The 16,767-nt window shown below is 37.0% G+C and overlaps 1 protein-coding gene across 3 annotated transcripts in view; it reads right to left on the bottom strand.

The window, feature by feature from the left end:
• Positions 1–14,476, bottom strand: part of LOC585926 (tetratricopeptide repeat protein 39B) — a 36,767-nt gene extending 22,291 nt beyond the window's left edge. For 2 of the 3 annotated variants that reach the window (XM_030996203.1, XM_030996206.1), the window contains exons 1-3: positions 14,368–14,476; positions 13,098–13,228; positions 7,707–7,735 (exon numbers count right to left, since the gene is read on the bottom strand). In XM_030996203.1, the coding sequence (XP_030852063.1) occupies positions 7,707–7,735; positions 13,098–13,199 (131 nt within the window). In that variant the 5' untranslated portion in view covers positions 13,200–13,228; positions 14,368–14,476. Of the gene's footprint in view, positions 1–4,081; positions 4,850–7,706; positions 7,736–13,097; positions 13,229–14,367 lie in introns of those variants that run through there. The other variant, XM_030996205.1, reaches the window with a different exon arrangement.
• Positions 14,477–16,767: the final 2,291 nt, after the last annotated feature.

The following is a 16,767-nucleotide window of genomic DNA, read 5'->3' as shown; positions in this document are numbered from 1 at the left end:
GTTGAATAATTTTAGATGTGAGATTTAATATGTCACATTCTCAAAAACATAAATCAGGATAAATCTATTCTTCATGCGTAACTTGGTAAGGGTATGAAAAAATTTAGTATTTGACATCATATTTAGACTCACAAATTTAGGCTAGGCGCAAGGCATCGTGGAATAGACCAGCTCATAATTAGCATATGTGGTTTTAATAAATGAACTTGAATATTCACAGATCTTTAAAAAATGGAGAAGTCCCACGTTGTGTAACTGCCAAAGTCAAGGAGGTGCTACATGTACAATGTAGATGTACCGGTATACCTTGTACCGGTTTGCCCTCTTCAGAATACTTCCACCTGTGTTCCATAGAATGTACCTCATAGCCTCAGTGCATAAATAAATGATTGCTCAAACGAGCATGTACCCAGAATTTGTCTCGGCTGGTTTTACAATCATCATAGAAGAAATGACCCCTCAAATCTGCCTATAGATGCGCAGATTGTATACGAACTGGCTTTATGTGTTTAAAATGCCATCTTTAAAAAAAGAGTCTGATCATGCAGACTAGCTGAACCATCTGCTCAGTATATCTTGCGCTACAATACAAGAAGCCACTTATGGCTCAAGCAATTTCTAGTAATAATTACAACCCTGTAAACTGGATTAGCATTATGAATATCAGTCACATCATGGAATACACAAGAGGATATAAATGATGATAGCATACTCCATCATATTAAACCTGTATAACTCATCTACACATACATGTACTACGGGTAGTTGTTACAGTAAATAAACATTTATACATGCACAGTCCATTTTAAAGGTAAAGACCAGTATTGGAAACGCCCCAATTTCAAAAAATGAAATGGAAGCTCTTATTACCAATCATGTGAAAGAATATGTTTTGAATAATACATGATGATAAAAATGTTGACGGGAAACCGCCTACTAATTGATATATTTGGTAAATTAGTGTATCTCTTGCCTGTTGAGAGATACAAATGCATGTGTCGCGCACGTGTGTGTAGTCCCATATACATCTTTCTCATGTGTACAGTGATTCTAACTTCATGAAGACTTGGCCAAATTTCTTGATGATTCCAGAACCTCGCAGTACATCTGTGCTAGATGATCAACCTTTTCTGATCGATTCACAATGTTTCTTTCACAATGCAATCGCATGACCATTTAACTGGTCTTTAGCTTTAAAGGGATCCGGTAACTTTGTCTCAGATTCTGAATCAAAATTCTGGATTTAGCTCATGATGCAATGATAATTATAAACCTTTAGGTCAGTCAGGAACCCCATGACTTTTACAAGCTGATCGCCTGTCTGATTATCAAGATATTTATGATTGGAATTACAAATTTTGAAAACCGTTCGCCTGACGGTTTGCATAACACTACAGTCTATTGGGGAAAACGAGTATGGTAAAACCGGTCACTCCAAGATTTTAACTTTTTTGAGGCACTTCTTGATCATTTTGAAGCGCAATTTTTTTAGGGCTTCAATATTACACCATATCACAGACACTGATAACACGTAGGGCCGTGTATCTCAGATTTAACATTGTTAAACGATCCTTTTAAGAGGTGAGCATATTTTATGGAAAATTGTCATTCTTGAATTTACCAATAGCTTGTCCAACTTGAAACAATTGCAAAAGGCCACATGAGAAAAGACCAAATTAAGGCAAAAGGCCACATGAGCATTCACATGCTGACTAGAATAATTCTTGCTATAAATATCTATTTCAAAATATTACGATTATGAAGGCAACAGTACAGTATGTATGTACAATGTACATAAGGTCTTATTTACTATTTTGTTATGGTTGTACATGTACTGTACATGTAAATACAGAACTTCAACTTCAATAATCCATTAATTTGTCATACATTTGATGTAGACAGTAGAGAGTATAAGGAAATACATCCATCAAAATTTTCAGAAAACATTGATGTTTAGTCAAGGTGTTGTTTTAGTGAGGGGAAAAGTACTGGTAATGTTTACTTGCAATATAATTAGCAACAAAAATTAGATTCATACAAGTGTACAACTACACCAAATAACAATCCCTACACTGCATGTAGGTTGATCAGTCATTTCATGGTCATAAGATTCATTAGACCTTCCATGGATGTTGCTTTAAGTCCCATTTGCAGCCAACATCAAATTCTGTAGAACTTTGCAGGAATTATGAATATGTCATGTATGTCTTATCTGTGAAATTTAAACGTTAGCAGTGTGCTAATATTCAAATTATGCAAGGAAACCCGTTTACCTGCTAGACTTCACTGTCAGACACTATTGAGTGACTGACTGGCTTTTTTTCTTCTTTGGTAATAAAATGAGCTGTAAAGGGTATGAGCATTTGTCTACATCAATAACCCACTTCTTGTAAAAATGGCCAAAATTAAACTGATTGAATCTTTGCGCAGCATAAAACGTATGACCTTTCGGTACAATGGTCTGAAGATCAGACTATTACTTACTGGCTCTATAGCTCTTAAGTCTATTCGACAACTAATAGACGTTATTTTCCAACTTAAAGACATTTTCAAGCCCCCTTTTTTTTAGGGAAGTTCTAAAATAGTATTTTCTTTCAAATGCCGTTGGAATTTAACCTTTTCATTCTTTTGGACTGGTTTTCAGCAGGTGTCTTTAAAATACCAGTGTAGAACAATGTACATGTTCTGTCTATGCAAGTTAATCTGAATACACTGTATGTGCACATCAACCTTGATCTCTAAAGTGTACATGTAGTCACACTGGCAAATATTCCAGAAAATATATTTTTTTGAATATTGATTCCAGAGAATTTGCCAGCCTGACTGCGAATTACCTAAAATCATAGTGTACTACTAGTAAAACTCTGTAAGAATACTTCCAATGAGTTCTGTTTACTGTTTTATAGTGCTTACTAATTTGTGAGAAATTTGATGCTGCATGATTATTTTTACTCCAGTAATAGATGTATACAGCGGTCTGATAGTGTTTGGACATTTGCTCCAGGAACAATAGCTATAGGCTATGTGTTAGGGTTGGGGTAAGGGTAAGGTATAGTGTTTGGGCCGGGGTAGAAGTCGTAGAATTTGTTTTATTGTTTAGTTTAGAAATTTGACTGCAGAGCAATAGTCGCATGTCATAGAACCAAAATGACAGCGATTGAACTTCAGGAAGCTTGTAAAGTTGTAATGTCGTACACAAAAGTAATCCAAGGTGCGCAGTTCAGAAAATATTTGAGCACATGAAAGAATGATTAAAATTTCCCTGAGTTAACAATATTACTGTTATTTTCAAATGGTAATGTGAATGCACACTAGAAACTCTGGGAATATTTTAAAATTTCATTTCCTGGAATATTTGCAGCTTTCAGCGTGTCCACACACAAAACAATTTATCCCGAAACGTCGTATAAAGAATCATTGTATAAATTCCAGGATGTCCACACACAGAAGAAAGTAATCCTGAAACTCTACAGCGAAATGTCGTATAGGTGCGCAGTTTGCTACTGCGGTCATGAAATGGTAGCGGAAATGAGAGGTCTGGTCTCCTTTCGCTCGAGGTCACGTTAAGCCCGGCCCAGTTAGTTACACTAGTTCCGTCCAAACACAACACCTTCCGTGATTAGGCGTGATTAGGCGTGATTCTTTATTGAGTTTCAGTTCGAAACGATGCCCAAACCTGCGTTTCGTTAGACTAGTTTCGTTATACAACGTATCCTTAGTGAGTGTCCACACACACACAATTTCATCGTAAAACTATCGCGAAATGGTATAACTAATCACGCCTAATCACGGAAAATGTTGTGTGTGGACAGGGGGTTTGACTGCACCATGGCTGTACAAACATGATGACTATAAACCTAAAATGGGGGGAGGGGCAAGTCCTAATGATTTTCAAAAAAGATGCAATGACAACTTGTATGCAGAACTACAATGAATCCTTCTCAATCATGACTGCAAAAAATTCCCTAATACTGACAAGACTAACTAATCCAATCCAATGCATACCGTATTTTATACAATGTACAATTGTACATGTATCCTCAATTCTGCGTACCGGTATATTGATGCAGTCAAAACTCACCCTTCATCCTCCTTAGCCTCAATGGACATAACACTAGCAGATTCCACGAAAATTCAAATCAATATATAGACATCCACAAATCCTTGCACTAGATATGAAGTTCTAAATATGAAAAATGTCAATATTCACAGGTCCCAATGAAATCGCTCCAAGCTGAATACCTTATATCCACAAATCCTTGCACGGGTTATGAAGTTATATGAAAAACGTCAATATTCACAGGTCCCAACGATAGCGCTCCAAGCTGAATATCATTATCCACTGACTGTACAGGAGTATTAGCATCCCCCACCAGCACTACCAGCACTATACCGACGTATCATCACCCCCCTCATCAATCTAACGGCCAGCATCCCATAAACTCCTATGCATACATTAATGATAATTCAATCCCATATAGCCCGACGTCCCACCTGATTCGCTTCAAACGTCATGCATGGCTAATCGGAAGAAGTGGAGTGTTCACACGCACACACACACACACTCGCACACACACAATGCACAGGTATTTGATCTGTCAAGCCACCGGTGGGCTAATTGCGTTTCCTGTCGCAAAGATGCCTATTCTCGTTTGGAATGACCCTCTGATTAATTATCACATTTGATTGATGGACGAGGCTTTCTCAAATTAGATCAGACGATGCCACGCATTAGGCCTCTTTCTTAATGCGCTCTATTTTACATGGCGGTACATGTAGCTGTAAGATGTTGACAAATTTGTGTACATTTCCTAGACTTAAAGTGCATGTACTTGGTACTACATCATTATATCTTTCTGATATCATATGAGGAATCTACATGTACATACTTGTGCACACATTTTCTAATGAAATGTACTTGGACATGTATAATCTATAATAGAATTTAATTTAGTATGAAATACTTGTCATCTTGATGCATCAACTGGGGTTCTAAGGCTCTAAGCTTTAACCACCACCAAAGGCCTAAACCTTACTAAAAATTAAAGTAACTAAAACCCCAACAAACTACTAGCAACCTTTAATAATCCTAACCCACTATCCTTGACAAAACACGAGATCGCCCTTTAAATGTATCAATTCCAAATTGCATGTGCCGAAGACAGGCATTGTATTTTGCCAGCATCCATTCTTTTGCAAGGCATTCAGGATTTTACTTCTTACGGAAAATTAAGCATGATAGTTGTAAATACAACTCATCCATTCAAAAGATTACCAGTATTTGAAAGGGTTTTTGGTTAATACCTCTATGAAATAAATGTACTCATTACATTTACTGGTATATGTTGCAGTCAAGATCAACATTGTAAATACACACACAAGTAGTATACATTCAAGTAGGCTGATACACTACAGCTACATGCATGAATGTAAATGTAAATGTGCATTCGACAAGGCTTTATGAAGAAGACTAAGATCATTATGAAGACAAAAATTCTCAAATGTAAGGTCAAGAAACTTAATATCAACAAAGGTATGGATGGCCACCAAATAATAAAATGTGGTTTTCTGTAGCAACGTGTAATTCTCTAAAAAAATATAGACAGGTACGTACATGTACATGTACATTAGCAGGGTAGCTTCAGACTGGGGTGAGTAATTTGTTGATATGGTAAACAATGATTCAGATATAATCATAAGAATCAACAAAGTTGACATTCCACGTTGAGCTGTTGTTACATAAAGTATAAACTGTCATACATGTAAATGAATGATAGGATTATAGTCACACACGCACAAATATTGACATAAAAACATCCTCAAGGGCAATCGCTCTTTAACTGGACGAGGACATGGAGTTTGCACACAGGGTCTGAATTCTATTAGCTGGAGACTACAAAGTACAAACCACTGTAGCTAGTACCACTTGTTAAATTTTGACAGCAACCATCATCAGGAAGCTGGGTTAGGATTCATTCAAGACAAAAACTTATTTTTTTCTTAGTGTCCAACTAAGGAATGAACCTGTACTTGCACTGAGACTACACACGTACAGTGTAGTCTGGAAACCAAGCATTTTAGTGCCACACAAACCTACTCTTTAAACATTTCATCAACAAACTATAAATTTGGCATTTGTCAACTTGTCGTACATGTACATGATTATAATAAAAATGCGACACATTCAATTCTTAGAACAAACACACAAAGTCCAATAACTTGTTCAGAGTTCAGTCAAGAAGAAAATAATTGTATTTACAAAAACATCATTTGTCATATACAGAATCATCGTAAACTATATTTAAAAGGGCGCATAGCAAAAGGGGCATACTCCATGTACATGTACACATTGTGTAGAGGATTGTGGAAGACTAGCCTTGTGCTAATTAAGTAATCTAATAAAAAAAAAAAAAATGAAGTAATCCAATAAAAACCTAGTAGTCTACTACAGTACTTCTATGATCACATAAAAACATGTTGTACTGTCAAATTATCAGGTCAATTAATTAACAACAGAGGATCGGGAGGCCAGCAAACACATTTTGTAGAGCACACTGTGCCCTGTATTTTTTTTTTGTTAATGCAGAGGAAAGTCAAATATAGAGCTGGAGAAATACAGTATATGGTCGGACATAAAAACATGTTGTACTGTATAAAGAAACCATTTTAAAACAAAATGATCAGGTCAGTTGACATGACAGCAGGCCGAAAATCACGATAAGCCCACCCCATCCCACGTCCCCCCTCCCCATTTACAAGAGGGTTTTCGTAGGATACAGTATTCAGTCAGGTTCTTTGTACAGCTCTCAATCAAAACAATGCTTAGTTTCGCTATACAATATTTTGTTATTCAATGTTGGGAGTTCAGACTTCAAAAATGTAATTACAGCATACAGTTTTCACATAGCCATACAATTAATGAATTTGTTAGTTTGTCGAAGGGGGGGGGTCTAGATAAGTGTACATGTTACCCCTGAAAGAGCAGCTACATGTACATGTATTGTACAACCCCATCGAACATCAATAATATCATTACACTATAAAAAGAAATAATCCAGACATTGATGCAATACCATGTTGCAAATCAGCCATATCCTCCTACATGTAGCTACAATATGTGGTACCCATTAAAGGCCCACTGCACTACTTGTAGCTACTTGCGCCCTCTATAGATAACAAACAATGATCAATCGGTGACCATTGGTCCCCCATGATCCCCTTTTTCTTATGTTAACTGAGAGCTGAGTTGATGAGATAATCACCTGTCCAGTGACCTTGCAGGGCTGTCTAATCCCTCCTGTAAACTATGGCAGATAAGCTTTAATACTATTTTCCTCATGCTAAAGTGATGTGATCTAAATGCATACATGCCAACATTTGAAAATCAGAAATCTGTACAAATTATGCTATTTTTAAAAAAAAGAGGAACAATCCTAACTCTCCTATTCAATACTACAGACAAATTTGTACAGGAAGAGGAACACCTGCATTAAAATGATAATTATCTTCTCCCAAAAAGAGGAATGTTCCTCTTTAATCTGAACAGTTGGCATGTATGTAAATGTACATTTTCTTTTTTGCACCTACATGTACCTGGTACCTGTATGCTTAGCAGATGGTTGTCAACTGCTAAAAATGTAAACAAAATACAGTAGGCCTATATCAATGGGTGGGAACTGAAAAGAAAAAGGAGTGGTTCAACTTACGTTTGAAAGGTTTCCATCGCATCTTGGAACTGCAAAGATACAAGGAGACAAATATTACCTTATGATTAAATGTAATATTCCCATACAGTATGTTAAAAAGTTGCAAATGATGGTCGATTCAATCAACATTAAAATGTGCATAAAAACAGATTGATTTCCATAATAATAGTAATAATAGATTAAAGGTAATACAAAGTTTTGGAAAATTTCCAAAATTGGGTGGATCACGATTCTTTACAACTTTGATATATTTGGATGACCCTGTGGATGTATTATAAGCACTAGAAAATTTAGCCCCTAAAACACTTCTGCTTTCGAGAAAACTTGAATATAACAATTTACTGGTGCTCCCGGTAAATTTTTATAAATTTCAAACAGCTCCTACGGCCGTACAATGGTAGCTGCGACCATGAAAATCTCAAAATATGTAGTTGTGATATATAATTTACAAACGGGAATAGCTCACATCAGACTTGAATGCGCCTAGCAGGCAGCCGTCTCTGTTTTTTGCTCTGAATTTTACCGTGTTTTACCACTGATAATTTGAGTCTATGCTGTTTTATTGTTGATCAACTGTCATCTTATGTACTTGTGACACTGCATGACATTTTTGAGGTGATGTATTTATATATTAGATACTGGAAACGGTTTTTCTAAATTTTGATTCAACGGATGTGTACACAGTACATGCAAGTAAAGCCATTTTACACTGGGCTGTTACACATGTACTATACTGCATGGATGTGTGAACGTCGTTCGTGTGTGACTGATTTGCCTATCCGTGGTGTGACATTCATCTACATACAATGAATAGTCTTGATACGCACTGATGGATACTTACAAAGTATACGTTCTTTTCTACATTGCCCTATGTATAACTACTGGCCTCCGTGGGCATTCGAGTTACTCTAAACATGAAACTGCGTTTGTTCCCGTTCGTGCTCCTAGCCGAGCTCATAAACAGCTTCATCGTAGCGGATATCACAAAACACCAATTAAGTATTATGCTAATGCAAGTGCAACTTTCACTTTACCTATCATTTGTTGCGGTGATGTGGAATCTAACCCGGGTCCGTTCGAGTTGACATCATGCAATACAAATAAACGATATAAATATACGCGAGGTGAATTGGTTAATATTAACTCAAATTCTTGTGGGAAAAGCTTACGACTACCAGTCCAGACATGGAAAACAATTTCAGAGCTCGAAATTGGAAAAGAGTTTAAAACCCGTCGCGGCTGCAGAGCTGGTGTTCGAAAATTGAAACATTTCAAGCATCCCATTCCGATTATTCTACCTACGGCCCGTACCAAGCTTCCTAAGAAATACCCTAGGTTCCCTCGCCGAAGATGCTTGACTTCTGTCCCAGTCGCCCCTAAGTCTGGGTGCGATTTGCCTTCTTTTCTTTTAAGCAATGTCAGATCAGCATGCAATAAGTTTGATGAGCTATCAGCTGTCATCTCGTATCTTCATGTAGACATTGCAGCTATTACCGAGACCTGGTTTAGGAATGACTGTCCACTCGATAACTTCTCTATACCAGGTTATTATCTCTGCGCTAAATCACGTACTAATCGTATAGGTGGTGGAGTAGCTATCTACGTGAGAGAACTTTTGAATCCTTCTCCAGCTGATGTCCAAGTCCCTATAAACCTTGAAGTGACTTGGGTGAAGATACGCCCTCCTCGTCTTCCAAGATCCATCTCCTGCATTTACTGTGCAGTCGTATATTACCCTCAGCCTGATGTTGAACTTGAGACAGAACTCATAGATCATTTGGAAACAACTATTGATGTTATTTTAACTAATCATACGGATGCAGGTTTTGTAATATTGGGAGATTTTAATCGAATGAATATTGATCCGGTGCTTTTAACCCACTCATTTCGTCAAGTCGTTGATTGCCCTACTAGAGGGGCTCACATTTTAGATAAGATTATCACAAATATTCATCAGTTTTATGATAAACCACAGATTTGTTCTCCTATTGGAATGTCTGACCACAATTCAATTATGTGGTTTCCTCTTAAAATCAAACCTAAATTACCAAATACTACTCGTTATGTATTTAACAGACCCATGACAGATAGTGCAATAAGGGCGTTTGGACAGTGGATATCCTCTTATGATTGGCCAGAAGTGACTGAAGATGTTGATGTAAATGTTCGATGTGGTTCTTTTTATAGTACTTTAAATAATGCAATTAACATTCATTTTCCAGCTCGTAAGGTATTATTGCACTTTAGAGATAAGCCCTGGATGACAGGTGAAATTAAATCTCTGATTCATAAGAGACAAATTGCATTTCATCAGGGTAAGGGAATTTTGTGGAAACGTTTAAGAAACAAAGTAAATTCATCAATTCAGAAAGCAAAAGTTAAATATTACAGGTCACGTATTCAGAAACTTAAGAAAAGTAATCCTTCACGATGGTATCAAGAAATACGCATTCTCACAAAGGGAAGTCGTCAATCACTCAATATCCCAGTTGATGGTGTAGATCCTAGTGAGAGGGATAAAATTGCGAATGCCATAAACGAACATCTCATATCTGTCTCTTCTGATTTACAACCACTAAATTTAGCAGCTTTACCTGCATACTTACCTTCTAAAAGTTTACCCGAGATATGTCCTTGGCAGGTTAATAAAGTTCTTTCTAAAATCAAATGCTCGACGGCGAATGGCCCAGATAATATTTCAGCACGCCTAATCCGTCTTTTTTCTGTTGAACTCTCGGGACCTTTAACCTATATAATTAATGCTTCTTTTAGTCAAGGAAAAGTTCCGGCCTCATGGAAATGTGCTATTGTAGTACCGATCCCAAAGGTGAATCCTGCACGTATTGACAAACTCAGACCTATATCATTAACAGATCACTTTGCTAAAGTCATTGAAGGTTTCATCGCAAAGTGGATGTATCAGGACATTGCCCAACATATTGACCCCTATCAGTTTGGAAACCAGAAATGTTTATCGACCTCACACTGTTTGATTAATATTCTTCATTATGTTTTTTTAAATGCTGAGGTACCAAAAACGTCATCGACGATACTTCTTACAGATTTTCAAAAAGCGTTTGATAGAATAGATCATACAGTTGCCATCAAAAAGTTAATTGAAATCGGTGTACGACCAGCGGTAGTTTACTGGATATCTGATTTTCTCTCTGAACGTAAACAAAGAGTTCGCTATCACAGTGATCTCTCAGAATGGTGTCAAATAAATGCAGGTGTGCCCCAGGGTACGAAACTTGGGCCCCTAATTTTTCTTGTGATGATAAATGATTTCAAATCTTTTGAAAGCATACATATGTTTAAATATGTCGATGATCTAACCCTAGTTGAGTGTCGTAAAACGAACCAAATTTCAAACATGCAAGAAGCTGTAGAATGTTTATCTTTGTGGGCTGATACTAATAAAATGCAATTGAATCCTGCGAAGTGTATCAAAATGGACATTTGCTTTTCAAGAGTACCAGTCAATCAGTCTTCCATCATTCTCGAAAATTGTGTTCTTTCAACTGTTTCACAGGTGAAATTACTTGGTGTCACGATACAAAACGATTTGAAGTGGGAAGCCCATGTCAGAGATATTGAAAAAAGAGCGAATGCGAAACTATATATGCTCCGTTCTTTAGGGAAGTTCGGTTTTTCACATGAAGATCTGATTACTATTTTTATTGGCTATATTCGCCCAATCCTTGAATATGCTACTCAAGTTTGGAGCGGAGGCCTCACTAGTGCACAAAAACAACGCATAGAAAGAATACAAAAACGTGCATTGAGGATTATCTTTAGAAAGGATTACCATAGTTACGCAAACGCTCTTACTAAATCGAAATTACAAACATTGGAAAGTCGTCGAAATGACTTATGTGTTACCTTCTTTAAAAAAACTCTATCATGCACAAACCAGTTCAAACAATTTATACCCCAAAGAGCACACAATAGAACTTTGCGAAGAACTAACAAGATCCCTGAACCCAGGTGCAAAACTAAACGTATGCAGAATAGCCCAATCCCAGATTTGATACGCTTGTATAACAAAAGTTTTTTATGATTGTATTTAATATACTTTGAAACAAATAGTATATAATTAATTCATAAATTTGAGGTCTGATTTTTTACCAAGTTTGTCAATGTAATTTTTATGAAATGAAGAATGCGATGCATATCTATATTTATATTTTAATATCTCTAATGTTCACCTAATAATATTCATATTTGTCTTGCAATGTATCTTTGTATTTTATCAGCATGTACATAATTGTTTTCCCTCTCTGTCCATCTGTCCCCTTTCTCCCCTCTCTCTCTCTCTCTCTCTCTCTCTTTCTCTCTCTCTCTCTTTATCTCTCTTTCTTTCTCTCTCTCCTGCTTTCCTATCTCTCTTTCTTTTTTAACTCAAATTTTTAAATTGAAATATTGTATAAGATTAATGGTATATACACGCTCTTCATAATTATGTAGATTGTAGTGTGACATCTTGAAATGTATACTTGCTTTTTCCAGCAATTTACTCATGTGCAATTCAGTTACTTTTTACTGTGATATCTCTTGAAATGTATAATTGTCTTCACCATCAATGTTTTATTCATGCACAATTCAGTTACTTGTAACTGCGATACATGGAAATGAATCAATAAATACCATTTATCTATCTATCTATCTCGTTCGATTTTAGTCAAGAAACATTGTTTTATAGCTTAATTAATATCTTGACCTTGAGAGGGAGCTATACAACATAGAGGCCCGAATTCACAAGGGAGGTTTGTCGACAAACCTTGGTTTTTGTACGTCATATGACACGTTTTTACACGTTTTTTACAAACCTGGTTTGTAAAGAACAAAAGGAGGTTTGGCGAAACAAAAGAATGTTTGTCGACAAACCTACTTTGTGAATTCGGGCCAAAGAGTTTATTATTTACAATTTCATAACTTTAGACTCGATTTCAACCGCGACAACGATCACTGAATATTATACATGTAGGATCGCATATGCTTTGAATATGTTAATTTGAACCAAATTCATGACCCCATACCAAAACTTTGATTACCTTTAATATCTTGCCAAAGAACATTAGTGCTGGGACAGGGATAAGGTAGACATCATTTCGTCATTTATTCAAATAGTTTACATGTAGTTGTATTCATTCAACAAGTGTGAAGTAAACCATCTAATTTGTCAACGAGTTCTTTTAATTTGATGTATTTTTTTAGAGAGGGGAGGGGGGAAGTTTTATTATATTTTTTGATTTCTCCAAGTTCTTTATAAGTTTTCCAGAGCTCCTTTGCAACCTACAAGATTTACATGTAAATGTTACATTCTTCACACATCTATCAGTATCAGTCCCATGCATTGGTTTCTCTGTATTTATCACTGATCTTCATTACCTGTTCTTCATCACTGCTTCCTCCTGCATCTGGGTTCACCTCTGATGAAGTACCTCCACTCCTCCGGGCGGAGCTGCTCTTCTTTGCACTACGGGATGCCATCCCCACGTCTCTTCAGTCTGTATTAAAACCTGCCAGGTTCATGGAGAAAATATGAAATATTTCAGTAAATAAAGTACCATTTTTCCCCCCAGCATACCGTAAATCTCTGTGTAGACTATAAGAAGCACTTTTTTGCCGCCAAAAAGATTGAAAGTCGGGGGTGTGTCTTATACACAGGTACAAAAAAAAAATAATAAAGTTTTGATACCCCTCCACCCGGTGCTATGCCGGGCAATGTCTCCCAGCTCAGTAATCAGTGTGGTGACTCGCCACTCGGAAACTACAACAGCACTCAAATTTGTCTGTCATCTTGGTTTAAAAGTAATCTTTCTAATAGATCTCAATAGATCTATGAAGTTTATAATAATAATTCCTCAAATTTTTCTTCTATTACACATGGCGTACCACAAGGTTCTATCCTAGGTACTCTACTGTTTTTAATTTATATTAATGATCTTACACATTCTTCTAAAAACGACATTGTTACTATTTTTTGTGACAAGTTCACAAGCACAAATCGGCGCCTTCAAATTTTGGATAGGCTTCTGAACAAGCGCCAAAGTTTGGTGGCACAGTAGGTCTATGCGGAAAAGATCTAAACCCTAGGCTATGGAGAGGAGCCGACCCTACTCGTAAATATTAAGAGGCTAACAAACGAAAGAGACAGAAATTTTCAGTCTAATTTGGCCATGGCTTTTTTAGGCCTTGTTTGAGTTCGATTGATACCCTGCCACAAACAAGGAGTTGATTCATGCATGCAAAACAGCAAAAGCCTTACAGTCTACAAACACCGAGTATATTGCATTACTTAAAGTGGAAACACCAAATCTGTCAGTCATCAATTGAGGGAAGCATTATCACTCATCGATCATCATCAGTTTCAATTTTGCTCACAGACAGACTCGGTGCACTGTCTCTTAGCCAGCTCTGCATGCACTGCACTCAGGCAGCGCTGCAGCGCTGCAGCACGGGGCGGCTGCCGCGGGCTGTGTCACGGGCATCGCACTCACACACCAGCTCGGTGCAGTGCCTGAGTGGTGCAGTGTCGGTGACAGTTGTTTCCAGATTGACAACGAAAACAACAGTAAGCTTTATACTAATGACAATGAATATGCATCTTTCTTTTTCAATTATTGGAAGATGGGTACCAGAAGACGTCCATACTTACAAATATTCTAATGTTTGACTAGCTTTACTTAGATATGTTCTCCGATCTCGCTTCGCCTCCTCACTCTTTCACTTTTCATTCATGTTTTCATAGTAAACCCAGTTTTCGCTGGTCTAAATTAAACTCTTTTTTTTTCTCAACATCTTCTGCATGCATTGCTCGATATATATCCGGGATGCGTTATTTTTTTATGCGGCACAGATTGGGGCTTTTTTTTAAAAGGGGCCTTGATTTACAGACTAATACTGGTCGTGTGCGTACTAGACAGTAGTAGAGGTCTGTTTTTAATAGTGTTACATGTAATCCACTACCGGCGTACCGCATGGAAAATCATTACATCAACAATTAAAATCAAATTGGAAATCTGAAGAGGAGGCAGCACGTCAATAAGGAGAACATCACAATAATTAGTCAATAAAACTTAACTAACTTAAACGAAGAGGAATGTTATCTAAACACATAGTTCGCGATGTATATATACAAACTTCTTCGCAGCGCTAATGCGCTAGCGAACATGACTAGTCTCACGTACGTGCAGACACTATTCAGAAGTGAAATAGCGTACTTCCCATAGGTTTAACACGCGCCATGCCCCAATCTGTGCCGCATAAAAAAATAACGCATCCGGGATCAGGAGCAGCGGATTACTCATGAATATGCATTATTAAGCTCAGGAGGATTTTTTTTTGTTTTAAATATGACATTCTTCGGGTGGGGGGGGGGGGGGGGAGGGATCCCAAAGTAAGTAAAGGTTTCTAGTCATTTCAAATTTACCATGCTCTGATATATTTGTACTTCATTCTCTCTCTCTCCCCCCACCCCCACCCCATCTCTGCCCTCTCCATATATCATACCCCCATCCCCCTCTCTCTCTCTCTCTCTCTCCCCCCCCCTTCCTTTCTCTCTCCTTCTCCCCTCTCTCTCTCTCCCTTTCTCACTTACTTCCTCTCTCTCTCTCCTCTTTCTCCCCTCTCGCTCCCTTTCTCTCTCTCTCTCCCTTTCTCACCTCTGTCCTCTCTCTCTCTCTCTCTCTCTATCTCTTTTCCTTCTTCTCTCATTTTTGTCTCCCCAATACATATACCGTATTACTCACATCCCTCTCCTAACAGAATGTTATTATTACTACCCAAAAAAAATCAATCCTTCCACAACTTCTTTAAATATATTCCAACTTTATTCAATACTGTAAAAGGGGACTCAATCCCAATAGGCATCCAAGAAAGGAAATAAAAACAGCTCTTTAAAAGTTCAGATATATAATATTCAACTCTCAAAATATGGCTAGCAATCGTGACATACATTGTATATCAACTCAGACACACATGAAAATTCAAAATCATTTTAGTAATGGCCTTTTATATGAAGACAGGTATCTTATAAAGGTGCTGAACTGTATTGATGACATTACAATTATCTTCAACAGATGATCAGGAGGCCAGCAAACACATTTTGTAGAGCACATCGTGCCCTGTAAGATCAATTTTCTGTTTAATGCAGAGGAAAGTCAAATATAGAGCTGAAGAAATATATGGTGGAACAGCATGGACTGGTACCAAGTAACTATCATGATTTCTAAATTGAAAACGTGTGGTACGCTAGAGGTGACATCGACTGTTCAGAGCCAGAAGGATGTTAGTCTGGGTTGCAGTATGATAATGCCCTTCTGTTTCTCAACAGACAATACATTCATCATACAGGCCTTGAATACAATGATTAACAGTGTGTTACAACTTGTTTAAATATGAAGGACTAATATATACTTTCCTTAATTCCCCATTGATACATTATATAACACACTCTCTAAAGGGAATTTAAGAAATGTTCTCAGTATGATAGGTTTTATCATACATACAGTATATGAAGAGCACTCTGAACAGAATCATTTTACACATAAAACCCATAAACCTATTAAAGGGGGCATTCCAGCCTAATATCAAGTTGATTTTAGCAGACAACAGACAGACAATGAATGAAAAGGTCAGAGATAGTTTGAGGGAAAATCAGATAAAAGATAAAAAAGTTATGTTCTGTGATTTCCCTGAAGAGCACCTCTCCTGTTTGCTTTGTGCTTTAAAAAAAAATCAATACCTAAAATTTGATGATGAAGCAATAGAGTAATGCGGTAAACATGTTCATATAATCGGTGTTTACAAACATGTATCAAATACATGTACATACATTATCTAGGATATAGTTTGTAATATAGGATTTGCTTAGGACAACAAAGAAATATGAACTACATGTATTTAAGGAAAAACAAATAGGAGAGGTGCTCATAAGGTTAAATATTGGAGATATTAATGTTTAAGCTGAACTCATGCTAGAGTGGACTCCCCCGAAGACAGATGATTTCATGCAGTTTCCAACTTATAAATGTATCCTTATCAACTACATTTGAAA

This window comes from Strongylocentrotus purpuratus, unplaced genomic scaffold (genome assembly GCF_000002235.5).
Source record: "Strongylocentrotus purpuratus isolate Spur 01 unplaced genomic scaffold, Spur_5.0 spur5_scaffold_3, whole genome shotgun sequence".
NCBI lineage: Eukaryota > Metazoa > Echinodermata > Echinoidea > Camarodonta > Strongylocentrotidae > Strongylocentrotus > Strongylocentrotus purpuratus.
Note: the sequence above shows the minus strand (reverse complement) of the source record. Positions and strands in the feature narration are given on the sequence as shown.